This window comes from Sebastes umbrosus, chromosome 15 (genome assembly GCF_015220745.1).
Source record: "Sebastes umbrosus isolate fSebUmb1 chromosome 15, fSebUmb1.pri, whole genome shotgun sequence".
NCBI classification, from domain to species: Eukaryota; Metazoa; Chordata; class Actinopteri; order Perciformes; family Sebastidae; genus Sebastes; species Sebastes umbrosus.
Genome location: NC_051283.1, coordinates 22,275,483 through 22,300,578, shown reverse-complemented (window position 1 = coordinate 22,300,578; position 25,096 = coordinate 22,275,483). Strand labels below are relative to the sequence as shown.

Sequence of the window (25,096 nt, the reverse complement as noted above, 5' to 3'; positions counted from 1 at the left end):
CAGAGGCATTTACCGGTAGATGAGACCCATATTACACATGGAATGGGAGACACTGGGATTGGTAGATTGGCAATATTACAGGCAGCTAATAAGAAAAACAGGAGTCTGGTCACAGCGCCAGACAACAGATGCAGTATCGCTGGATGAACACCAACTGTGTACCATAATATCACACATCCATGAAGTGTGCTGTCTGTCTGGCAGATATCATCAGATCACAGCTTTATCCCAGCAGGGCTCATTACATCACACGAGGACAGGTGAGGTGATGAGCTTCCACAACACCTGATTACCATACACATGTTGATGTTACAGCACAGATTCGACTCCAGTAGCACGCATGTTGAGTTATGAGGCTGTCTGGGGTCACAGGAGAGCAGCATATCAGTGTCAAAATAAAAAAAAGCGGCATGAACTTCAAAGATTTGGTGTTGTAAACAGCAATAACTCTTCAGTCAGCAGTTTTATTTTCTCTGAACAGCATCATCAATGATTGGTACCAACTGGGTCTGGTCGAGCCAAAGTGATGGTACATATAGAAAGATCACGTACTGGAGGTTTAACATCACCAGCTCTCTGAAGAAAGTATAAAGCAGTGTTGAAATAAACATTTTAAAGAATTGTTTGAGTTTTCTGTGCCCATGTGAAAGAGCCTCCTTCAGACTATCATTAAATTCAATGTTACATTGCAGTAATTCTCAAAGTGGGGTCCATGAAATAATGAGCTATAAATGATAAAATTGTGATGTATCCTTAAAAAGTGCACATCTACAGATGGGGACCATTTTCACCAATAAAACAAGCATATTGTGTCCAATACTCCCACCCATGTTAGCTTTGGGCCAACCCTGATATGATTGTGACACACAGCAATAGGTTCATTATTTTGATTTGAAGCACTTAAAAGATCTACTGGTCTTGCTACTGTTCATTTTCTGAAAGCTTTTTAGATCAGTTACTCGAAATGTAGGCTATTAACGCTGCCAAGTTTAGTTCAAATTCAATTTGAATAAAATGGCCCTCTGATTAAAAGGTATATAAGTGGTATTAACATTCAATAACAATTGCAAATGTCCCTGCTGTGGGACTAATAAAGAATTCTCTCATCTTAACATGATTCAAATTGAAATGTGTTTCTGTGTATCACTGTGAAGCGCGTTGAAAACAAAGAGTTCTTCCATGGGTAGTTCTTCCACTGGCATCTAAGAATACAAATAGTAGTAAGAATATGCTTAATCAGTGTCACGATTATGACGGGGTCCTTGGAAAATGTTCTCCCCTGTAAGGGGGTCCCTGGCCCCAAAACATTTAAGAACTCCTGGTATATTGTAAACACATTTGCAGTGAAAAAAATGAAGGCATCAGATGGCATGTTATGTGATTAAACATCAATTCATTTATGATTATCTTACTTTGTCCCGTGTGGGTGCATCATGCAGCTCATGAGATGTGTTTTGTTAGTGTGACCAGCAGTTTGCTTTTAAAAACAGGCTGTGAGGATATAGGGCAGTAATACGGATGATTCCAACATGCAAGTCACATTTCATTTGTGGCATTTTCCTTTTATTTTACAGTTGACAGAGACAGGAATCATAGTGAGGTGTATTCAAGAATGTCATGCTGCTGTCTGGGGGAGATTTGTGTTTGCACCAACCACCACATGATCGTATACAAACTTTAAGTTTGAAAAAGAAAAGAAAGTTTTGGGGGGTATATTTGCTAGTACTGACAAATAGGTGTTATTATAGAGTAAAAACAGTTTCATTTTGATGCAGCCACATGTTTCAATGCAAAAATGGGGCATTATCAATCCCACTGTCAACAGTAATCCAACATCCTAGTGTTCCTTCAAGATGTCCCTGCACATCACTCAACACAGATTTCATTTCAGTCGTTTCATCAAAGTTTAAATCCATCATAACTTTGATTTGATTGCATCTATTCTTTTTAATAATTATGAAAGGTGGAACAGCTCCACGCCTACACATGTAATTATAAAAAAAAATAATTGTCAAAGAGAACTGAACAAAAGCAAACCTTACAAAAAGGCACACGTTCAAAGAACAATTATTCAAGGCAAAATGTTGAGCCTCGGTGACAGCAGAGCAGCTCAGTGTGTGGTAGTAACGAGGAATAGACGGTAAACACAAACATGTCAGAGTGGGTGCAAGTACGAAGATGATAACAAGTGCCTTGATGCAATAGTATTCAATACCACAATCTGAAATAAATGGCTTTCCAACATCTCGTTCAGTGATCCACATTTATTCTATAAGAGCATTTTTAGGGTAGCGTTCGCCATTTATTTCATTGTCACAAGTATGTTCATGTGTCAGGTGGCTCTGTGTAATCGTACAGTAGTTGTAAACCCCAAATACTGCCAAAGTAAAGATTTAAAAAGCTTACATTTATTTCAGAAAGGGCAACACATTCATAAATACTGAGCAGCTGACTGGTACAAGCAGAGCCATCAACGTTATTTGTTTTAAAGTAGGCCAAAACTAATATAATATGCTCTTATGGATAAAGGGATCAAAAAACTAGTTTCTAAGAGACTCTCATCGTTGCGGCTTTTCAGGCACATGACAAAAAAACAGTGTTAAATGCCAATTTACAGTGTCATTTAAACCAAGCAGCAACATGTCACTTCAAAACCGCACTTTGATGTTTCAGAGTCAAACTTTAAATGTAGGATTGTGTCTGGCTTGTGACCCGAGCTTGACCCAGAATTCATTCTGTCAGAATCACTCAAAAGGTTTGATCAAGTTTCACTCTCCACATCTTATAACAATCGTTCTAAAAAAGCTGGAATATCCAAGCAGGTTCAGCATGTTGGACAGATTTAAGTCAAAAAAGACTGTAAGCTGATTTCAAGGTTTTCTGGCAGACGGCGTGTCGCTGCTGTTAAACACATGAAGAAGTCTTTTCCCTAAGAGAAGGGTGATGATTTTTTTTTTTCTTCAACGAATACTTCATTCCATAACCACTGTTCATACATGTGATAGTCCTTCTCCAGGTCCGACATGATCAGCCCAAGTCACCTACCACACCAGAGTTTGTTAATCTGACAGCATGATCCCTAGTTTGATGAGTTGATCTGTGGCAGGTAGGACTCGATCTTCAAAAAAGGACCCGGAGATTCTCTCCCTTATGCCTTTTGGCAGGTCAGAGGGCGCCGGAACAGCAAGATGTGCGGCTCTGAAAGAGGAAAGAACGAGGTAAATATATAAGCAGAGATAATGATACTTAAAGTGGCAGTAGGCAGAATATTTTTGGCATCATTGGGCATAAATTAACCTTTCAGCATATTATAATTCAAGTGTTCTGAGAGATAACTAGACTTCTGCACCTCCTCATGGCTCTGTTTTAAGGCTTTAAAAAATCTAGCCCGTGACAGGAGACTTTGGCCAATCAAAGGTCATTTCAGATGATTCCTATTGGCTGTTCAGTCAACGGAGGCAGCTGTCAATCACTCGCCATCTCTGATCAAACTAGGCACAACTAACTATGCTGATCAAATATGAATCAATATTCTGTTACTGTAATGCCCATTTCTGGTGTAAAATGTTTTCAGAAACATCTTGTAGTTTACTGTTTAGCTGTAAAATGATAGTGTGCTCCGGCACTTGGTATTTCCTCAACTGATCTCAACATGGCTGCCGGGTCACCATCTTTCTCATTTTACAGCTAAAACGTGAATAAAAGATGTTTCTGAAAACATTTGAGGAGAGAAATAGGCATTTCAGTAACAGAATATTGATTCATATTTGATCAGCGCTGCCGAGTTGGACCGTTTCATCGGACATTGCGAATGATTGACAGCCGGCTCTCATAGACGGCAGCTGGATGGCAGACAGCTAATCAGAGACGGCAAGGCTCCAGCTTGGCTCTGATTGGTTGTTTTCTTCCGGTATGTGAAATCTTGCAGATGCCATTAGGAGCACTGAAGGACACGGAGGCACATGATTGTTTTCTCAGATTACCTGTCTCATGCATTACTGCAAGGATATAGTGACCATTTTATAAAAATAACGTTAATCATTTTTTCTCCAGTTCAACCCACTGCTGCTTTAATGTGAAGCCTTTGATTCTTTACAGGGGAAACTTGACTCTTGTGAGTCCTATTCTGTTATTTTTGAATGAAGGTTGCGGTTTGACGCTGGCCGTCCATATGCTCGGGGTCACCAAATCTATTGAAACATTCAACACTACTCCGTACAAACTCTTCAAAAAAGGTACAACTAAACCCGTTTTAACATCAAACCCTCACATCAGACTTTGCATCTCTCATCTTCTGCCTGAAAGACATCAAGATTAGGTGGCAATTGTACTAGCTGAAGAAAAGAGGGCCAACAATACACAAGATACGGGGGCTTCAACTTTCAATCAAATAAGAACAGCAGTGGACCAGTTCAGTTAAATGCAAATTAGCGACATAGCAGTCCTCAACATTGTGTCATGTGCCTGGTTAGTTTCAGCTTGTGATCACAATTTTGTAAATATAGATTTTGCACATAAATGTAAAACAGAACTGTTGCTCATAGAGTTAGTGTGCCCTGCAGTTGAATAATGTCTGGCACAGAGGTTTCATACATATTTCACTCCCAAATATCCATAGGCATTATATACAGTGCTGTTCTTTTGATGAATGTCAACATTGTTATCTAGATCAGGGGGCTCATTACAGAAAAATATCCTAACTGCTACTAAAAAAAAAAAAATCCTATCTTCCTATTACAGAAGCAAATCCAAACCTCATGACTGCGTCCTATCATCAGACCTCCTGTCTCATCTTGTCTTTAGAAATCCTAACTGTAAATTTGATTCTTCAATCAGCACTCGTCCCGTCACGCCTGCATCTTTGATTTGAATGTACCAGCAAGCTACTCGAGATGGACAAGCCATAATATCACCAGCTCTCACTTGTTACTGGCTAGCAAGCCAGCTACAGCTCCATACCTCCTGGTAGGCCTCTCCAGAGCCGGACGCAGCATGTCAATCAAATTCAAAATTAATTGTCTTGGCAGTGGATATATACCCATTAACACATCCGGTCTGGGAAACTTAAAGCGTCATCTTACAGCTTGAGTAGCCTTTCAAACATTATATTTTGGTGTCCATGTTGTTCCCCAGCTTCATTGTCATTGCCATCCAGACAAAACAACAGTGCTGCAGCTGTTGTTGGCAGTTATTTTGAATTTAGGACAGGGTATAAGCCTTCCTAATTTAGGATCCCTAACTTGGGAAGTTAAGATGGTTCTGTGACAAATAAATATCTATCCTAAGATAAGAGGATTTTGTCCTAAATGCAGTTAGGAAACATGTTTCTTAAATACCAAAACCCCTAAATGTTATCCTAAACTGAGATAAGACAGGATTTCAGGCTTAAGAAGTTTCTTTAACGAGGCCACAGAACCCCTTTATCACACTTAAATCATAATCAAAGCCTTGTGGCTGTTCATTTATTATGGCACTGTACTTTTGTGAAGCCTATTCAATACTTGAACGTCTACAGCTACAGGTTACGAAGCCTATTTTCCATCCAGTGGTCCCATCAAGTAATAGAGGGGAACCAAGGAAACATTAATAATCAGAAAGACACAGAGTTATGACTGCTTTGTTAAGTTGTTAGAAGACCGTTATCCCTAGACACAACATTAAATACCTGGCTGGTGAATCATGTAATGAACCCATCCTTGGCTCTGCTGGACCCCCAGGTTCCTCCACTCGGTCTCTGACATCAAATGAGTCCTGGGTACCCGCTTTGCAATGTCTTTGGGTAGCATTACATGCCTGTAGGAAATATTAACATAAGATTAATGCACTAGATGAACATTATTATGACGTATCATGTTACAAGGCAAGGCAGCTTTATTTGTATAGCACATTTCAGCAACAGGGCAACTCAAAGTGCTTTACATAAACATTCAAGAACATTGAGGCAAAGTGCAAAAGAACATTAAGACATAATTAAAACAGTTATACAAACATTAAAGATTAGAAAATAAAAACAAGCTAAAAATAAAAGCTAGGATAGAAGCTAAAATAGAGTATAACACACAAGAGTAAAAGCTCTAGTGCAGTATATAAGATCATTATCTAGTTTAATAAAAGGCAGCAGCAAACAGGAAAGTTAGAAGCTTTGATTTCAAAGAACTCAGAGTTGGAGCTTTTAAAACGATTTTAGCAACGTGGCACTGCACAGAAACAGTTATGTTTTTATGCACCAAATATCTGGAACAAGCTCCCAGAAACCTGCAGGACCAACTCCAACTCAGTTATTTTAAATCAAAGGTTAAAACGTTCCTGTTTGCTGCTGCTGCCTTTTATTAAACCAGATAATGATGGGAGCTTGTTCCAAATATTTGGTGCATAAAAACATAACTGTTTCTGTGCAATGCCACGTTGCTAAAATCGTTATAAAACATAAAACAGCGTTGACATGCTGACAAAGTGACATTAGAAAGCGGATAAACATGAGCCATACACACCTGTACTCGTACTTTTCATCGTCATATTTATCAGAGTAGTAAATCTGTTTGTTAGACATGATGACGGAGACCTGCTGGAGAGAGATTTGTTTAACATTAGACATCAATCACACTCAGAAATGAGGTAAATTAGACGAATACTTTAGTGGACAACGTGACAGCAAGTTGTACTTCGTGTGGCTAACGGTCAAGCTAACAAGTTAGCCGAGAACAAGCGTTGTCTTGACAACTTACGTAAACGTCAAAACTATGTTTTTGCTGTTGTGTGACGCAACCAACTGGGTTTCAAAAGGTACCTTATATGACTGCCAAAGTATACTGATGAGAAAAAAGTCAATTAATCCAGGTTTTCTTGTCCAACAGTAGAAACACGTTCACCCTCTTTGTTTCCCTCTCGAATGTTTGCTAGCCCGCTTTGCTCCGTTCAAATAGACCTCCTCTCATCCTATTGGTCAATCCGTCTGGAGAACTCTCATCCCATTGGTCAATCCGTCTGCAGAACTCTCATCCCATTGGTCAGTTCAGTCTGTCGCTGGAAATCTATGTAATCGCTACAGGGACTTCTGATTGGTCAGCATAGAAGAGAAAAAACATAGTACATAATAACTTCCTGCAAGGAAAGTATGCAAAACAAAAAATGCATTGAAACTTCTTAGTATAATATAAGAATACGAATTACATGTACAGCCTTAGCCCTTAATTTAATTTATTATTATTTTCATCTCTTATTTTCATGTATAATTTTACATATTCTATTTGTTGTTATTCTGTATGCACCTTGTCCTTTTTACTTGAATGCAATGATCTATGAGCCATGTTGTTTGTAAATTTGAATTTGTTTAATAAAATATATTAAAAAAAAATTATTTTTTTTAAAAAGAGAACCCTAAAAAAAAAAAAAAAAAGTATGCAACACAATTCAAACATGATATGCTTTAATGCCATTACATAACAGTGACAGATATTTCCACTGTTTTGTTCTGGACGCATGTGTACATTTATACACATTTATGTATATATACTGTATATTTGTTTTTATCAGCTTGTCCTACCATTTTACCACTTCTATTATTATTGATATGTTTTAGCAGTTACCATATTTGTTTTACCCTATCTGCTTTCATTGTCTGAAGCCCTTTGAGACATAATCAACAGCTGAGAGGTACCATGGATCTAGGCCATATCTAAAAATGTTCATTAAAAAATCTGACCGCTGCTGGAACAAAAGATCTCCTACAAAACTACATTTATTTGACAGTTACTAGTTAATTTGCATATTGTTTCCAGATGTCACGTACAAAATATGGTCATTTTAGATTAAAGATTAAACCACCTTGACCAGATGCAAAAATTAAAATTATTCTTATACATCATAATAAATCAATACTATGAGAGGCCATACTTTTACTTTTTCATTTTGGGGAAGGTTTACACTGTGGTATTTTCACCATTATTTTACTGAAGTAAAGGATTTGAGTCTTCCTTTCACCACTGCAATCTAAATATAAAATAAATAATAATAATATATATATAATAATAATAACCACAGACTCCAATTCTCTTTAATATGTGTTTGGATTCTGATTTCAGATATATAGAGGTGTTAACTTAAATGTGATTATCACAGACAAAACAGTTAACAGACTCTAATTTTAAAGAAAAAGAGAGCCAGATGATGAAATCGATGTGCACACTGGAGCAACCTGAGTAGAAGGGTTTGTCCAGTCTGGTAAGTACCACAGTGCAAATATAACTCTGCAGACGTGTCAGTGTGCAGCTGGTCCTGCTATAGCCTCTCCCCCTTCTGAGTATATATATATATGTGTGCACGCATGCATCTTGAGGGGTTAGGTTCACACATGAAGCTGTATTATTATTATAAACCAGAGGGAAGGATCTGTGCTGCTCATCACCTGCTACTTTCACCTGCGTGCGTCAATCAAGTTCTTGACATCACACTCTCTTACCTGATTGGTCCAGAGTCGGTTCAGGGGGCGGTAGCTCAGGAGGCTGTGCTGAAATCCCATTGGACGAGAGATGCCTTCTACCTGATTGGTTAATTCTCGGTTAAGGGGGCGGGAGCTAAGTAGCCTGTGCTGAAATCCCATTGGACGAGAGGCGCCTTCTACTTGATTGGTCAAGCCTCGGATCAGGGGGCGGGACTTACGCAGGCTGTGCTGAAATCTCATTGGACGAGAGGCGCGTTGTTCGACGTGACGCAGCTTGGAATTCCCAAAGTTCCCAAGTTCACTGGAAGAGAGAAGAGCGTTTACTTAAAAAACAACACGTTTTGAAGGGAAAAACAGCAAACAACTGAGGTGTTTAACAACTTTGGTAAATAATCTTCTCTGTGTTTGATGTGATAAGAGTCTAGCAGGTGTTTTTAAAGCGTTCCCGAGCAGCTGGGCCCTGTGAGAAGGCGGAAGGAGAGGTGGGAATACTCAGCCTGCCATCCTTTGTTTACCATGATGACTGAGCTCTGAACTGCTGTTGCTACGACAACTATTAGCCTCCTTAATGCTGTGTGTTTTAAATATATACATGTGTATGTTAAACTGAAGCTAATAGTGTTGTCGACAGGTGAGTATTAACGTTTGTTTGCTTCGTGTCTGCATCAATGACCATTTTTGGTCATTTTAACTGCCAACACAGATTTGACTGGATGTGAATGAATGATGAAAACAAGCTGTTTATTCTGATTAAATCCTTTTTTTTAGCTACGCAGCAGTGTATTATGGATGCCAACACACCGTTACATAACTTGTATCAACGACAATCTGGTCTTTATCCCCTATGTGTGTGTGTATGTGTGTGTGTGAGCTCCCAATCTGCACAAGTGTGTCCTCTTAGACTACTATTTGCATAGTCACCATCAAAAAATATTGCAGAAAATGAGTCATTTTGTGTGCATGTTCAGAGCTATGCATATTTGACATTTAGCCTACCTATATTGACACTAATAACCAGTCAGATTATTACATCTAGATGCATGTTAACTCCCCACAAGACATGATGTGTAGTGTATGCATGCATGAGGGATGTTCAGTGAAAGACATTTCTGTCGTCGTCTGCAGAAAAGCCAGAAAGCTGAGTGTGCACAGTGCTGTGCCCACGTAAAGCCTGAAGAGGGCGATGTCTGACAACAGCAACAGCACAGGCAGCAGCAGTGGCTCCTCCACCAACAGCTGGACACTCCTCTCCCCAGAGGTAGGTTTATTTGTTTATTTGTTTATTTGTTTATTTTGTTTATTTGTTTTGCACAATTTAAGACTATACAACATAACAAACAAATAAATAAATGAATGATACAGGCAAGGCAAGGCAGCTTTATTTGTAGAGCACTTTTCAGCAACAGGGCAATTAAAAGTGCTTTACATAAACATTCAAGAACATTGCGACAAAGTGCAAAAGAACATTAAGACATAATTAAAACAGTTATAAAAACATTAAATATTAGAAAATAAAAACAAGCTAAAAAATAAAAGCTAGGATTGAAGCTAAAATAGATAACACACAAGAGTAAACGTTATAGTGTAGTATAAGATCATTATTTGATTTAATAAAAGGCAGCAGCAAACAAGAAAGTTTTAAGCTTTGCTTTAAAAGAACTCAGAGTTGTTCCAAATATTTGGTGCATAAAAACTGAACGCTGCTTCTGCATGTTTAGTTTTGACTCTGGGGGACACTAAGCAGACCTGATCCAGATGACCTGAGGCGTCTGGATGGTTCATACAGTGCAGGAAGAGGCAAAAAAAAAACACTGGGCTTATCTGAAGCCTCCACCTAGAGACAAGATTAATATAAAGAGATAATATGACTAAATAATAGTGATAACAAACAATTAGGACAATATATATATAATAACAACAATAACAATTCAGTAAATATATCAAAAAAGACAAATGTACATGGACAACATGGGGCAAAGCAATTACAAGACAGCAATTAAATGACCCTTTAAGCGACTTTTGAAACATTTGCAGCTTTCTCGAGATCCGTTCATCCAAACAACTTCACACTACCATTCCTTGGGTCCTCAGCAATACACACACCAAGTGAGAAGTCAATCAGATGAACGGTTGTCAAGAAACTCGAAGGACAAACATGCATACATACAGCTTCCATTTTAGTTTTATTATACTGAGATAATATTTCATCACTGAAATTATATTAAATATGACAGCTGAGTATATATATCACATATGTCAACACATCACATTCGACATTTATGGTTGTTAAATGTAAGTCTAGCTGTAACTTGTAGCTGCTATTATCAAGTATTTCAAAAATCATTACGGGAGAAAGCCGACTCAGCGTCTACTTTATTGATACAAGTTAAAAAATCCCACGATTCAGTTACAGTGACAGGTGATTAATGGGAAAAATGAATATGTTTCCTAGGCCAGGCTTGTGTGCAGGTGCATGCATGCCTGTGCTGTAAATTTCAAGGGCAGTGTTGCTAACGGGAGTACTGTAGGTGTTAATGTAAGCTTTTGTAGGAAGATTAATCTCCATGCATCTTCTGACTCCACAGGAAGCTGCTGTTGAGAATGTCGGGCCGGTGGATGACGGCACCGAGAGCCTGGGTGACGCCCCGAGTCTCTCTGAGGATGTGACAGGTATTGACAAGTCTGAGGCAACTGGCTCGGGTTGTGAAATGAATCGACATTTATAAGGCATAACAGGTTGCTTTTTTTTAAATGTTTTCTTTGATTGATATTTTTAGATTTGACATTGTGTGAATGTTGTTTCAGGAGCTGCTGCGAGTGACATTCCAGTAGAAACTGTCCTGTCTGAAGAAGGCCATCAGGTTGGTACACAGTAAACTAAGCATTAATCCAGTGAAGGCATAAATTAGACAATTAAACAACGTCAAAATCCCTCTACTGCATATTTACCTTGTTATAACCAGCCTGATGTATTTGCTTACAGCCCACACACACAGACAACGCGACAATAAAACATTTCTAGCATAGGTGCAGTCAAGTTTGATAGAACACTTTTCAGATCTATAACATCAAATTTATATAACCCGCCTTTGTTACCTGTACTTCAGAATCAAGAAGCTCCTTCTACAGTTAACATTTTGCACCCGTATGTTTAATAACCACACAGGGTGAAATGTGGAGGTACACTGAAAGTAGCCTCAGTAGAGTGTGATGTGTTTTCTAGGGCTGCAACTAACGATTATTTTCATTGTTGATTAAGCTGTCGATTATTTTCTCGATTAGTCGATTAGTTGTTTGGTCTATAAAATGTCAGAAAATGGTGAAAAGGGTCGATCAGTCTTTCCCAAAGCCTGTCATAGAGGAGTAAAGAAACCAGAAAATATTCACATTTAAGAAGCTGGAATCAGAGAATTTTTACTTTTTTTTCTTCAAGAAATTATTCAAACCGATTAATAGATTATCAAAATAGTTGGCAATTACTTTAATAGTTAATAAATAATCGATTAATCGTTGCAGCTCTAGTGTTTTCAGTAAGGTGACTGGAATACTGCCTCAGTCTCATTGGCGGCACCAGGGAGGGGCTTGGGTTTATTTCTGTGGTTTATTTATAATTTTTATTGTTTAATTCCTTAGAATACATTTTATTGAGTGTGTTTGTGAGAGTCAAATTGTGCATGCACATGAGTTTCTGGTTAGTTAGGAGGAGAGAAAAAGTCATAGAACGCATCTGAAATCCACAGTGCCTGGAGCACAATGGACAACGGGTGTTAGCTATTAAGACTAAACTACACTGTCATCACAAACAAAGCATTATTTATTTACATTTATTAATCAGAGCATTCACGATAATCACTCAAAATCAACAGGGGGAGGCGCATAGAAACAGCTGTTTACACCAGTCTCGCTCTCTCGTTGAACACCACGGTCAGTCATTAACACTATGCAATGCTCATTCATATAACATAGGGAAGGGAATACTGTTGATTCATTGGTTGAGTTGGTAGGCAGTATGAGTTTGATCTCAGAATCTGAGACGGAATTGTGCACAAACCTGCCTGTTGCTTGCTGCTGGTGTGCAAGTCCTGTCATAATTGAGGCATAATTGTGTGAAATTTTATGTTGAGGTGTGTTTGCGTAGGCAGGCTTGTGAACCTTACATCTACATCCCTTGAGCTGAATATGCCGCCTTGTTTTTAACACAGAATGACATTGTAACTTTCGCGAAGCAGGTACAGCGTGTGTGGGCCAGGGGTAGAAATTAAATTGAAATTAAACACGGCACATTAATGGGAAACCCTAAATTTCAGAGCACCCTCCCCTGATAAGTGGAGCAACCCCATTAAACCAGCAAAAGAACATTTCTGGCGCCACCACTGCTCAGTCTTAATAAGCCAGTGCCTACGCCCAATATAATTTGAGAAGTTAAGACCTGTTCTTTTGAAATCATCACTCTGAGCAGCATAGGAAGTAATTAAATGAAAGAGAAGTACTGTAGACAATACAGGCTGAGGGAAAATGGATGCGCTTAAAAAAAAATCATGGCACTTTATCTCAAAATAACACCTTGATTGCAATGAAGGTCACAGAAAGGATGATTTAAAGGTATTCACAGATAACTTTACTGCCCTAATTTCTAGGTGTGTCAAGAGACCTCTCCGGAGTCCAGTGAGGGTCCCATCCCGTCTAGTCCAACCCGGATGAGTCCCCTCCCACCCAGCCCTCTTGATCCTCTTGATCCTCTTGATCCTCTTGATCCTCTAGACCTTGACCTGGAGAGTCAGCCTCCAGTCATCCATGACATTGTAACCAGCTCCCCCAGTGACAACGAGCCCCTGGGAGCCATACCCTTCGTCACCAACATTGATATGGGGGCTCCGTTTGATATTCCTGCTGCTGATCTCCTGTCAGCCGAACCCGAGGAGTTCTGCTCTGCTCCTCCTCTGACCGAGATCCCCGTCACTACAGAACAAGCGCTTGATACGCCCGCTGATATCGGGCTGCTTCGCGAGGAGAGTCCTGTCCTCACTGCTGAACCTGAGGTCGACATCCCCACAGAGACCCTCACAGCCACTGATCCTCCCTCTCATGTTGAAGCCGATATCGACTTCGTTCCAGAGAGCGCAGAGCCGCCAAGTCAAGTCCCAGAGAGCCTGGTGACAGAAAGCCCCATCGATGAGAGTCCTGCACCAGAGACTGTTGGTTCAGTGGAGGCAGAGGAAGAGGAGAAGATGGAGGAGGAGGAGGAGGAGATGGAGCCTTCTGAGACAGTAACTCAGTATGAGAGAGAAGAAGAAGGTATGGGATCAATCTACACGAATACTTATGATGATTCAAGCATGATAAATCAGGCAATAGACAAACATTCCCAAATGTTCCCAAACATACCAACATTCCCAGTTAGAGAGGATGAAAAGTAGAGCAAGACGGCGTTTGCCTGGGGCTCCAAAATCACTCAAATCTGCCCCTGTCTGCATCCAAGTGCATCCCCATCCTCATGTTTTGCTACTGGCTGGACAAAAGCAAAAAAACAACAAAAGAAACCTTAATAGTATAACAAAACAATTTCCAGACAGGAAGGATATAATGAAACAAGAAAATGCCATAGAAGAAAACAAGTGAAACAAATATTTCCTCTCAATCTCTGTTTATTGTATACAGTTTTTCTCTAGTGGAATAATACACGGCTCCAGATGTGCTGTGTGGTAATATACGATTAGACACAAACTGATTTGAGAATATGCACCATATGAGCACAATATCGGCTGAAATAATGAGGCCTTTAATCTAGATTTGGCAGAGGCCTCCTCCTCAAGACAGAGGCCTCGATATGAGGTAATAAAGCAGGACCTGTTTTAAGGCCCTTATCATTCCAGTTTATACTGTAAAAGCGCTTAAACCCCAAACAAAGTTACAATTTGTCATATTACCACAAACAAGCTACAACACAATGAACTTGGGTTTTTTGTGGGCCCCTGGGGGTTCTTAGGCCCCGCTGGTAACACAGCCTTGTGCAATGTAAGCGGTTTACCGCTCTTTGAAATCAGCACTAGTCAATAGAAGCAGAAAATGAGAAGGCTCTTGCAGAAGAATTGGTTAACATGTTTCTTGTCTGTGTCACGCCAGCATCTGGAAAGTGATTTATCAGTGTGACAAGAAGGCGAACACCCTGCTGAGAAAATGAAGAAACACCCATGCATGAAATTACTGTTGTAATTTAGTGAGGAAAATGTCATCCATTTCCACGAGCAGCACCGACTTCTTTCTGTTTACACACTGTTGTTTTGTATTCGCTTAGATTTTGGTATTTTGCTTGAGGCAGTCTGCCAGTAGATAATTATGATTCCTGACACTTTTGTAGTCAAAGATGTCGAGGTGATTTGTTGAATTGACTCTGGGCCACAGTTGAAATACACATGGTTTAACTTTAAGCTCGGTGTCATTTCTCAAGAATACATTGTAAAATGTGACGGTCCTCTGCTGCGTTGCTTTTTCATGTCTCAGTATGTCTTCTTCCTCTTGTTATATTTCTCCCTCCCGTAGTAGCATCCAGCAGCTTCGATATTGGCAACATAAGCGGCGTTGGTGACACGAGCGGCTTTGACGAAGGACTGAGGAGGAGGAATGTCCCGAGGACATCAGATGAGGAGGACGAGGAAGAGGAAGTGGAGTTCAGGCTGGCCGAGAAGAAGGCGGAAAAGCCGTGGTTCTCCTTGAACAAATGCATTGTGGGTTCTCTGATCCTGCTCTTCTTAGGTTCCCTCTTCCTCTCAGGTGAGTTCCTCTAGCACACAACTGAGCCTGCTCGCTTGCTTCTGCTTTTCATCGTCCGACACAGTAAGAGGCACTACTTCTGTTCACAGTCACAGTCATTAACAGTAAGACTGAAATCATGTTTATCGTATTTATTACCTAATAAATATGCTTATGTTATCTGAGGATCTGTGCACCTGTTTACACCTGTCGTAACCACTGTCAAAAATTTGCACATTTTTCTAATTTGACAATGTCAGTATTTACAAATTACATAATCACATTTATCCGCAGCTGTCAGCAGTAGATAGATGTCTGTTTTTAGATCTTGTTGACTAAGCTCTACTATGTCAACAGGTTTCCTCTATGACCTGGATAATGGTAGGTCCAGTACTACAGATGAGACAGCAGTGTAAGCTTTTGCGCTAGCTGGCTAACGCTCAACAGCTCGTCCAAGCACTTATCTGGCCTGACACTTCATGCAGCGGCAGCAGAAAATTGCAAATAACACGCATTCTGAATGGTACAATAACACTCTTCATCACGGTTATGAAGGACTCACTGGATGTTGAGGGGAAACTTAAACCACTGCTGGCAATTTGCTTGCAAGATATCTCTTTTAAATAAACAGTTTCTGTGTACAGGTAGTGCCTGAGCTCATAGAATGCCCTTCACAACAAAGGTATCTTATATATGCGGTTGTATGACATCTTGGCAGCCGTGTGTCAATAAGAATGCCTGTTGTAAGACTGGATTTGAAAGATGTGTTGTTTTCTTATCTGACAGGTGACTTCGACGCCTCTGAACTGAGTGATGGAGAACAAAGCCAGGTCTGTTCCTGCCGTCTCTCACTCCACTCAACTCAATCTCAGTGTCTATACTGTAGTGAGTCTTAAAACCTAAAAGACACATGCTAAATAAGATTATTTAAAAGTATGTGTTTTATTCATTTGCCAATGATTTTTCAATCCAGGACTGGCTTAGCAGTGATCCACAGGATATGAAAGAGCTATTGGATAAACTGACACAGGAAAACCAGCAAATCGCTGAGCTAGAGGCTCAACTACGGGTCAGTATACCGGTTACATTGATGTTAATGATGTCATTTTATCATTTCATGATGATCTAATGCACTGCAATATATAGACAGCATGTTTTCAATAAACATTTTTTGATTATTGTCCAAGATGTGCACATCCTGGCTTTGACAACAACACTTGTCTGCATTGTGATCGTCGCTATTTTTCTTTATTTGTTTAGTCTCAGAAAGAAGAACTCGACTCAGCACTGACGGCAGTCGCAGTGAGCGGTGATGAAAAGGGTAGAGCAGATCTGGAAAAAGAAAACGTGAAGTTGAAGGAAGAGCTGTCATCTCTGCCTGAGCTGAAGACAGAGCTGGAGAGTCTGAGGTCCAGGGTGACCGAACTCAGCCAGCTCACAGGTATGATGAAGTGAATCACATCATTTAATGTAGAATTAAATCTGGGCTGTTATATTTTGATTTCAGTTAAAGGGACTCTCTGTAAGAATCAGAAATTACTTGTTTTACAGTGACACGTGTGGCCGTTAAGTCAACGAAATATAATTGAATAATATCAGTTATGTTAGTTTGGATAGTAGTTGTAGTGATTCCGTCTGGAGGTCTACCAAAAATAGCTACATGAGGGAATGGGGGGATTTTAATCGCTACGATTTCTGAGACCGCATCAAAAAACAATTGACTCATCTGCTGGTGATAAGAGGTCATAGAAGTAGGAGATGTGGCCCTTGGATAAGGTTCTGGCTTTAAGCACCAAGTCTTCGCCTGTTTGGGGGGTGGGATCTGGGGGAACTGGGGGGGGAGTGAGTTCTAGCAAAATTACGTAGCTTAAAGTATCTAAAAAAGTCGGAGCTCCCTAAACTGAAAGCAACACGCAATTGATGGAAGCTGGTAAACAGGTTGTGTGTATACAAGTTTTCCAGGCAGTGGATGCCTTTCCTCTCCAGCGAAGTAAATCTAGGATCAATTCCAGCTGGTAAGAACAGATGATTATTGCACATAGGGGTCGCCTGAGGAAGAGTAAGCCATCCAAAGCGCCGCCTAATCTGTGCCCAAATTTTTAGAGTACCGATAACGATGGGGTTAGACGTGTATTGCGAAGGGGAGAGGGACAGGGTGCTGCAAGCCAGGGCTTGAAGTGAGGAGGAAGTGCAGGAGTCAGCCTCAATCTGATACCAACTGCCACGAGATAGAGGGAACCAAAGCATGATCTTGTGCGCGTTGGTTGCCCAGTAGTAACCAAGGAGGTTAGGTAAACAGCCCGCCCAGCGACCTGTTCATCTGTAGAAGTGTTCTACCAATTCTCGCGTGCCTACCGGCCCAGATGAATGAAGATATAACACTGTCAACAGAGTTAAAAAACGATCTAGGTAGACCGATAGGAAGACACTGAAATATATACAAGTACCTAGGTGAGATGTTCATTTTGATAGTCTGTACCCTTCCCTGCTAAATAGAGTGGTAGATGGCTCCACCTCTGTAAATCAGAGAAGGTCTCATTTTTAGGTTAGGTTACAACCTGTTCACACATTGGCAATAAAAAACGTTTATACGTGTAAAAACCCATTTTAACTTTGATTTCTTGAATCCTTCACAGCTGATCAAGAAATGCCCCCTGCTACCTCGAGCTCAGCCCCTCAGCCCGGTGACAAAGATGGTCAGAGCGACCAGAAAGCAGCTGCACCTGAGAAGAGGAAGGACACACATGAGGGAGGACGTCTGAAGGAAGAACTCCAGAGGCAGAAAGGGCTCCTGGAAGAGAGCAAGAAGAGGCTGCAGGGGATGAAGAAAGACGGGGGCAACAGGAGACGAGTGAGGGACAATTTGGAGGAGATCCAGAAGAAGCTTTCTGAACAAGTGGAGAGGTGGGGGAAGAAGAAGCCGCAGGAAACCAAGTGGAAAGGGAACAAGGGCAAAAATAGCGACCACTGGAAGAAAGATGAAAAGAAAGAGTGGAGAGGAGAGAAAGACTGGAAGCACGGCAAGGAGGGAGGATGGAGAGACAAAGAGGAGAAAAAGGAGAAGGAGTGGAAGTCCCAGAAGCAAAACTCTCACAAAGAGGCCTGGAGGAAACACCAGGACGATTGGGAGAAGAAGAAGGACGAGCGCAGAGTGGACAGAGAGGAGAGGAGGAAGGAGAAACCGTGGCACAGCGAGCCTGGTAAGAACTCCCACAACCATCATCATCAGCACGAGCATCAGCACCACCACCACCACCAGCAGCCCCGCCAACCTCACCAGTACAAGCACAGCGACTTCTGGAGAGACCAGGAGCAGAAGCTCAGGCGCAACATCCGCCCCCAGCTGGGCTGCACCTCCGTGGAGGACTGCGCCGCCAAGGAGGGGCTCTACCCGGTGGAGCTGCCCGAGTTCGAGGAGCTGCTGGAGGGCTACCTGAGCAAGCTCGAAGGCTCCTCACCCGAGAGCAAGGACAAGATCAGGAAGCTGACCGCCGAGTTCTTCGAGGACGGCGGCTTCATCCACGACAGGGTTCTTTTCAGCGACTTCGCCGAGGACGTGGCGGACATCCTGGAGGACATGGTGGACGTTTTGGAGGACGGCGGGCGCGGGGACGACGACTCCCTGGAGGAGGAGATGGAGGAGTTTGAACGGGAAGCCCTGTGGAAGTTCGCCGCCACAGTTTAAATAAACAAAGATGGAAATATGGTTTTATAGGACATTTCTTGCCTACATTCTCCTCTTCTGAGCTGTAATTGTAGTAGCTTCTGGTACAGAGTGGTCGTGCCTCTCATAAACGTGTCCCCTCGGAGTCTTTAATTATAAGCTAGACTTGTCATTTTTGGACTTAGTTGTTGTTACCTACCTCTGTCAGGTCATGCCTCCTAATGCGAAGTCCTTCAGTAACGTGTTTTGTGGGTTTTCCTCTGCTGTATAGTGTTTTCTCAATATGTAGTGCATGTTGCAACTCATCCTGTAAATTCAAACTGAAAATATTTAGATCACTCAAAGAAAACTGGGCTTTAAGGAGATGGTATTTGCAGAAATAATTCCGTTGAGCACCATTAAATATATTCTTACAATCCATATAGTATTATATAAGTTGTCAGCTAAATACCTCTCTGTCATGTGACGGTGTGAAGACAGACCTGACGTCACTCCGAGCAGGTTAAGACAAATGCTGAGACTTTTTTTTTTTTTTTTTGAAGATACCATTTGCCTGGAGTCACAGTGTAGCTGTCCAATCCCAGTGGATGAGGATCCTGGTTCTTTCAGTGATAAGAATCAGATCAGGTCAGACCAGTTTTGAGTCAGCAGCTCTTTGGTACATTTGAGCCAACACACACACACACACACACAAACACACAGAGAGAGCAGTGGTGTTTGAGAGCCCCTGAGCGTTTGGTTTTCTACATCTGAAGGACTTTTCATCCTCCGACTAACCAACTGTCAGTTGACAGCAGATGTGCCGAACAACCAGGAACCGGTTTGGGGAAAAAAAGAATTAAAAAACAAGCAATAGGACAAAGTGATAGCCATAGTAGCTACATTTATGACTGCTAAAACCACTTTAGCACTTTTCAAAAACATTCACATTTACAGCAAAGTTTCTCTGTTGTTTTTTTTTTGACCATTACTTCTCTTTAATATTTCTTGTAATGTAGCCATGGGGACCTCCAACACATGATCTACATATACTGGGTATCCCAGAGAGTCAAAAGTATAAAGTTAATGTGCCAGGTTGATGTTAACTGACATGCACACACGTGATATAGTACAATTTATTTAGTGCAAGAAAATAGCAAAATGAGGAAGCTGCTGCATTTTTGTCCCAATTTTAAGGTGAATGAGCCAGACAGAAAAGCAAAGCAAGGTACTTTAAGTGTTTCAGAACTGCTTTCCAGCGTTGGCTAGATGTTTAAGTTCTTTTTTTGCTTTAGGGTTTGATTCATATTCAGTCAAGAAGTTTTCCCCTCTTTAGGTGGATGTGAAGTTAAAGTCGACACATTGTGATTGTTTCTCATTGTTCAGCGGTTGAAAGAAGCTTTTCATGTTTATTTATTCTGTTATTCTGTCGGTACACTGCAACTTGTTTCCTTCTTTTTAGCGACACTTTGTCTTAGGCCATACTTACACATTGAATGTGAAAATGGTTACTTTGCTGTTCAGAAGTTTAGTTTGCCAGCTACTGCTTACGTGCCTTTATTATTAGGAATATCGTAGATTGGACAAGAGGTCTTGGATTTAATTTGCTTCTGCGAGATGAAGAAGAAAACAAGTTTACACTGCTTGTCTAGAGGGCAGAGAATGAATGTCACAGGGTTTACATATGAACAGAGTTGTGTTAAATGTTCTCTGCTGTTTGCACAGAGGAACTTTTTATTTTTTAGACCAAAGGGATCGGAGGAAAGCTTAATTTCAACAGATGAATCAATATTTGAGAAGTGTTTTTTGTCTTTGTGGGACAACAGTAGGGCTAATGTAGGACCTGGCTCAGATGTGCATGTAATTGATCCCTGGACAAAATGTAATTGAAAAATTTGGATAATTTTTTAATTTTGTTCATCATCAGTTATGTCCTCTTTTAGGAAGTCAGTGTTAAGTTCAATAAATTTTTCACCATTGAAATGTTCCAGTTGATTCATTTATTATATCGAGACAATAAAAACAAATACCACAGAATCAGGGCTGTCAAGGTTAACGCTTTAATGCAAATTTGTTTAAACACCACACATTTCTTTAACGCTAAATGCAGCTTTAAAGCTAGAGTGAAGATACTGATATCATATGAAACTAGAAAACCTAAAGAATCCATTGGTATAAACCATGTCCTACGAGCTTGCCGGTAAGGAAGCTAAATAACACTCCAAACTTACAAGGAAAAGGAAAAACTGGCATGGCCATTTTCAAAGGGGTCCCCTGACCTATGACCTCAAGATATGTGAATGTAAATGGGTTCTATGGGTACCCACGAGTCTCCCCTTTACAGACATGCCCACTTTATGATAATCACATGCAGTTTGGGGCAAGTCATAGTCAAGTCAGCACACTGACACACTGACAGCTGTTGTTGCCTGTTGGGCTGCAGTTTCAGTATCAGATAAAAAATGTGTGATTCATTTGGGATTAATCGATTGACAGCCGTACACAGAAAATATCCCCTGCTTCTATTTAAGTACTGAAAAATGTACAATGATACCAGACCACGTGTGACTTGCTGTCTGACTCACTCTCTGACGGGAAGTGGACGTGTTGGCATGACAGGCATCTATTATCACACCTATAAGGCCAAACTAAAATATTTACATCTAGATTAAATACTCTTTCGCCGGCACGAACTCTCTCTTAGCCTGTTACACAGGATACATGAACCACCTGACCTAATATGCTGCTGATGAACGAGAACGGAAGCAACGACTGAGAACGATCATGAAACTGCAAAGAGAGCTCGTCGTTCTTTGAATACTACAAGCATCTCTGTGTGTTTCTGTACTTTTCCTCTGTAGGATTTCTTTCTTTTCCACACACATTTACTCCTGACAAAGACAGTGTGTTGTCCTGAATGCCACATTATTGCAGTCATGTTTTGTATAAACCAATTACTGCTGAGGCATGCATGATTCAGTGGCTTGATTAGAACGGCCTGACAGAGATCCTTGCTCTGCAGACACACTGGAAATGGCTTTTGTGCTATCATCAGTACAAATTTGCCCTTTGTAGGACAGAGTGGCAGTTTTTTTTCTTTTTCATGTGTGTGTTTATGTGCAGCTTTTAGTGGAAATCAAGCCGAGATAAGGCCGGCCTGGTGGATGGGGGAGAAAAGGGCAGGTTTTCCGCTGATGTGTGCATCAGTGGACGGAGATGAAGGGTATATATTGAGGGAGGTGATGGTCAGAGTGGAGGGACGAGGTTCTTAGTAACACATCGCACAGCATCTCGACACAAAAAGGTGAGACCACGGCCACTGTTTTTCTGACTAATATCTGCAGTGAAAGATGTTTGTTGAGGTTTTACTCTCTATATTCACTTCTCAGGTCTCAGCACAAACCATCATGGAAGCCGCCATCTGCACCCTCGTCACCCAATTCAAGAACTACGCTGGGAAAGACGGATCCTCCAGCACCCTGAGCAAAGACGAGTTCCAAAACCTGGTGACCTCTCAGCTGCCCAACTATGTCAAGGTAAGTCTCAGACGTTGTTCAGAGACACTTTGCCTGATGATTTCTATCTGCATTCTGAGCACCTACAGATAACATTTATCAAAGAAACTGTAGTTTATGATGCAACGTGTCTGAAGCCTCTGCTCTGTTATTCAGACATGTTACTGCAGGTGTATTGCTTTTACATATAACTCAGCTGTGACCCTCATCTTTAGTTTTACAGATTACTTTCTCAAAGTTGAGCATGATGTCACTTCATCATGTCCTGGGTAGCCCATATGAAATATCTACATCATCAGCATGTAAAATGTACAATATATGTGTATATTTCATCGAATATTGTGATTATATACTTTTTATATTCCAATTCAGTGCATGTTTTTATGCTCTGTTTCAGTGTATGACATGTCATTATGAGGTCTCATGCTGCAACATACAAAACAACATACTAGAGTTGCAGCTGAAGATAATTTTCTTTATTAATCTATCAGTTATCTTTTTCCCATTACTTCATTGTATATTAATGTGTATGAAATGTAAAAAATAAAACCAATTTCCCATCTTCAATTAACATTATATGATGTCCAGCATACAGTAACGTCTTAAAATGACTTAGTTTATCTGGGGAAAATAATGTATTTAACTTAACAGTGATATAAAATGAAGGAAAGCAAGCAAATACCATATTTAATAAGCTATAACTGCCAAATGTTTAATAATTTTACCTGACAAATCAGTTAAAGTTCAGTTAATTATCACATTTGTCACAAGTAGGTCTGTCACAATATCAGATTTTTTTGTCTCTTTTTTGGCAAATTAACTACACTCAAAATACCAGTGTAGGGAGGTGGAGAGAGGGTCTGTCACCATAACTGTACAAAAGCGTGATTTAAGAGGCGCTGCTGGATTATTACACAATATTATCATATGTGTATTTTTAGCATCTGGTATATGGTTTATATGGTATATATACCCGGTATACCCCTAGTCACCAATTAACTTAAAATTTGTAAGTATAATGTTGTATTGCGTCTCAATGAGACTAGCCTGGAAATATTCAGGCATGAGCAATAAGTCAGACGCTGTGCAAAATGTATTAATTGCACATTTTTCAACATATTCTGATTGAATAAGTGTTTTATAATGACCACTGTAAGTGATCATTTCCCATTGTTGTCCACTAATATATTTAACATATCATCAAACACATTAAACATGTGCTTTTGAAGGCATCAGAAAGGTGCATGTGGCTGTGAATGAATGCTATTTATTACTACGCTCCACCATTAGATGGCAGGACAGTCTTGCAGAGTAGCTGATGTTGCAGCTCAGGGTGATGTTGCATTGATCAGGGTCTCTTCTCTCTGATGTGATCACCCAACAGAACGCCAGCGACCCCGGGGCCATCGAGCAGCTCATGGGTTCCCTGGATGAAAACAACGACGGGGAGCTGACTTTCTCCGAGTTCTGGCAGCTGATTGGGAAACTGGCGAGCAAGCAGGGAGGCTTCAGTCAGTAGAGCTCGCCGCCGCCGTCTCCTCATGTCAACTGTGGCTTTCTTTGAGCAGATTGTGCAGCGCCGATCAACTCGACCGGAGCTGTCACACTGTAAAAATCAAAGGCATCTGAATTCTTTCATCACTCCACCAGTCGGTGCCACATGTGTAACTCTTTAGTTAACCATTTGTTGAATGTGGGGGAACATTTGAATTAAAGGCTTCATTGTCTTGAACCCTCATCCACCCAACACTGTCTCCTGTCATTCATTCACCACATTATATGATGTCCAGGCATTTGAGCGGGAGCGTATTACAGCCTTGATTTACGGGCCTGTAATCCTATATGCGTTCCCGCTGCCACAAATACACCATCCAGACCATATCTTGTTCCATAGAGCTTCATAATGCCGGCACAAAGCTGCCTGTCCGAGCGTTAAACATAAGGTCTTCACTGTCTGTCACGGAGGCCTCTCAGGGGACTGCGTAATGGACCCAATACATCCCATTATATTTGGGACATTTGGGAGCTTTGCGGTTTAATTGCATTGTCCTTGTTTAGCGGTTTAATTCTCGGTGTTATACGATCACTTTGTGTTCATTCTGATGTCTAGACAGAGTTATGCGTGCTGGCTTCCTCCCCAGCTGTTTTATAGCCTATAGGCCTGTTTTAATTCTGTACAAGAGAGAAAGGTACCGCTCGCTGCTGATGTTTAAAACGCAGATCCTTCAACAGATAAGACAATGTGACCTTTGTATCCAAATTACGCATGCTAAAGGTGCCAGCGTGGGAGGAGCGGTGGCGGGCACATGAGTCAGCGAGCAGCATTACAGTGAGAGACAGGGCACTACATCGAATGTAGGCTGGCAGCGTGTACGTCGTCTGTGTAGGGATGTCTGAGTGGGTTTCCCAGAGTGTGGAGGCGTGTATCTCTCACACAGAAAGAAGCACTGGTAGTGAGATTTAATCTGTGGAGGGGAATTTAAAAAACAATAAATACCTGAAAGCCCTGTCAAGAATCTGGCAAGACTGCTTTTCCTCTTTCACCACCTTTGCTACCCACACTGACTTCCCTCCCTGTAGTATCTCAACGCGTTCTCATTCCAACTCGTCACATACTGACGCTTTACCAGACCCCTCGGCGTCACTCTTTTGGAGTAAACATGTCCTTAATGTTTTGAATAGGACTGTGAATCGAATAAAACATTTAATCGTGGTTAATCATATGATTGTCCATAGTTAATCACAAAT

General features: G+C 40.9%; 3 protein-coding genes across 8 annotated transcripts; 2 read left to right on the top strand and 1 right to left on the bottom strand.

Annotated features, from left to right (window-relative positions):
* Window positions 1–1,922: 1,922 nt before the first annotated feature.
* cks1b (CDC28 protein kinase regulatory subunit 1B) lies at window positions 1,923–6,960 on the bottom strand. 3 transcript variants are annotated; one of them, XM_037795918.1, is made up of 4 exons: window positions 6,788–6,960; window positions 6,492–6,565; window positions 5,666–5,793; window positions 1,923–3,198 (listed from the first exon to the last, which is right to left on the bottom strand). In XM_037795918.1, the coding sequence occupies exons 2-4, from the start codon at window positions 6,548–6,550 to the stop codon at window positions 3,149–3,151; spliced, it is 237 nt and encodes a 78-aa protein (XP_037651846.1). In that variant the 5' UTR covers window positions 6,551–6,565; window positions 6,788–6,960; the 3' UTR covers window positions 1,923–3,148. The 3 variants fall into 3 exon arrangements, with proteins under 3 accessions (XP_037651846.1, XP_037651847.1, XP_037651848.1); XM_037795919.1 differs by having other exon boundaries at window positions 6,492–6,562; window positions 6,788–6,937; XM_037795920.1 differs by lacking the exon at window positions 6,788–6,960 and adding an exon at window positions 6,726–6,746 and having other exon boundaries at window positions 6,492–6,562.
* A 1,674-nt stretch (window positions 6,961–8,634) lies between these two features.
* pbxip1a (pre-B-cell leukemia homeobox interacting protein 1a) lies at window positions 8,635–20,816 on the top strand. Of its 4 annotated transcripts, none has more exons than XM_037794425.1 (11): window positions 8,635–8,922; window positions 9,566–9,698; window positions 11,026–11,110; window positions 11,246–11,301; window positions 13,078–13,735; window positions 14,981–15,211; window positions 15,548–15,571; window positions 15,977–16,020; window positions 16,164–16,259; window positions 16,451–16,631; window positions 17,827–20,816. In XM_037794425.1, exons 2-11 carry the CDS (start codon window positions 9,624–9,626, stop codon window positions 18,873–18,875), a joined length of 2,499 nt encoding a protein of 832 aa, XP_037650353.1. In that variant the 5' UTR covers window positions 8,635–8,922; window positions 9,566–9,623; the 3' UTR covers window positions 18,876–20,816. The 4 variants fall into 4 exon arrangements, with proteins under 4 accessions (XP_037650353.1, XP_037650352.1, XP_037650351.1 ...); XM_037794424.1 differs by having other exon boundaries at window positions 8,637–8,825; window positions 14,966–15,211; XM_037794423.1 differs by having other exon boundaries at window positions 8,637–8,922; window positions 14,966–15,211.
* Window positions 20,817–21,975: 1,159 nt separating this feature from the next.
* s100a11 (S100 calcium binding protein A11) lies at window positions 21,976–24,095 on the top strand. The gene is made up of 3 exons (XM_037793921.1): window positions 21,976–22,137; window positions 22,223–22,369; window positions 23,733–24,095. Exons 2-3 carry the CDS (start codon window positions 22,241–22,243, stop codon window positions 23,865–23,867), a joined length of 264 nt encoding a protein of 87 aa, XP_037649849.1. The 5' UTR covers window positions 21,976–22,137; window positions 22,223–22,240; the 3' UTR covers window positions 23,868–24,095.
* The last annotated feature ends 1,001 nt before the right edge of the window (window positions 24,096–25,096 follow it).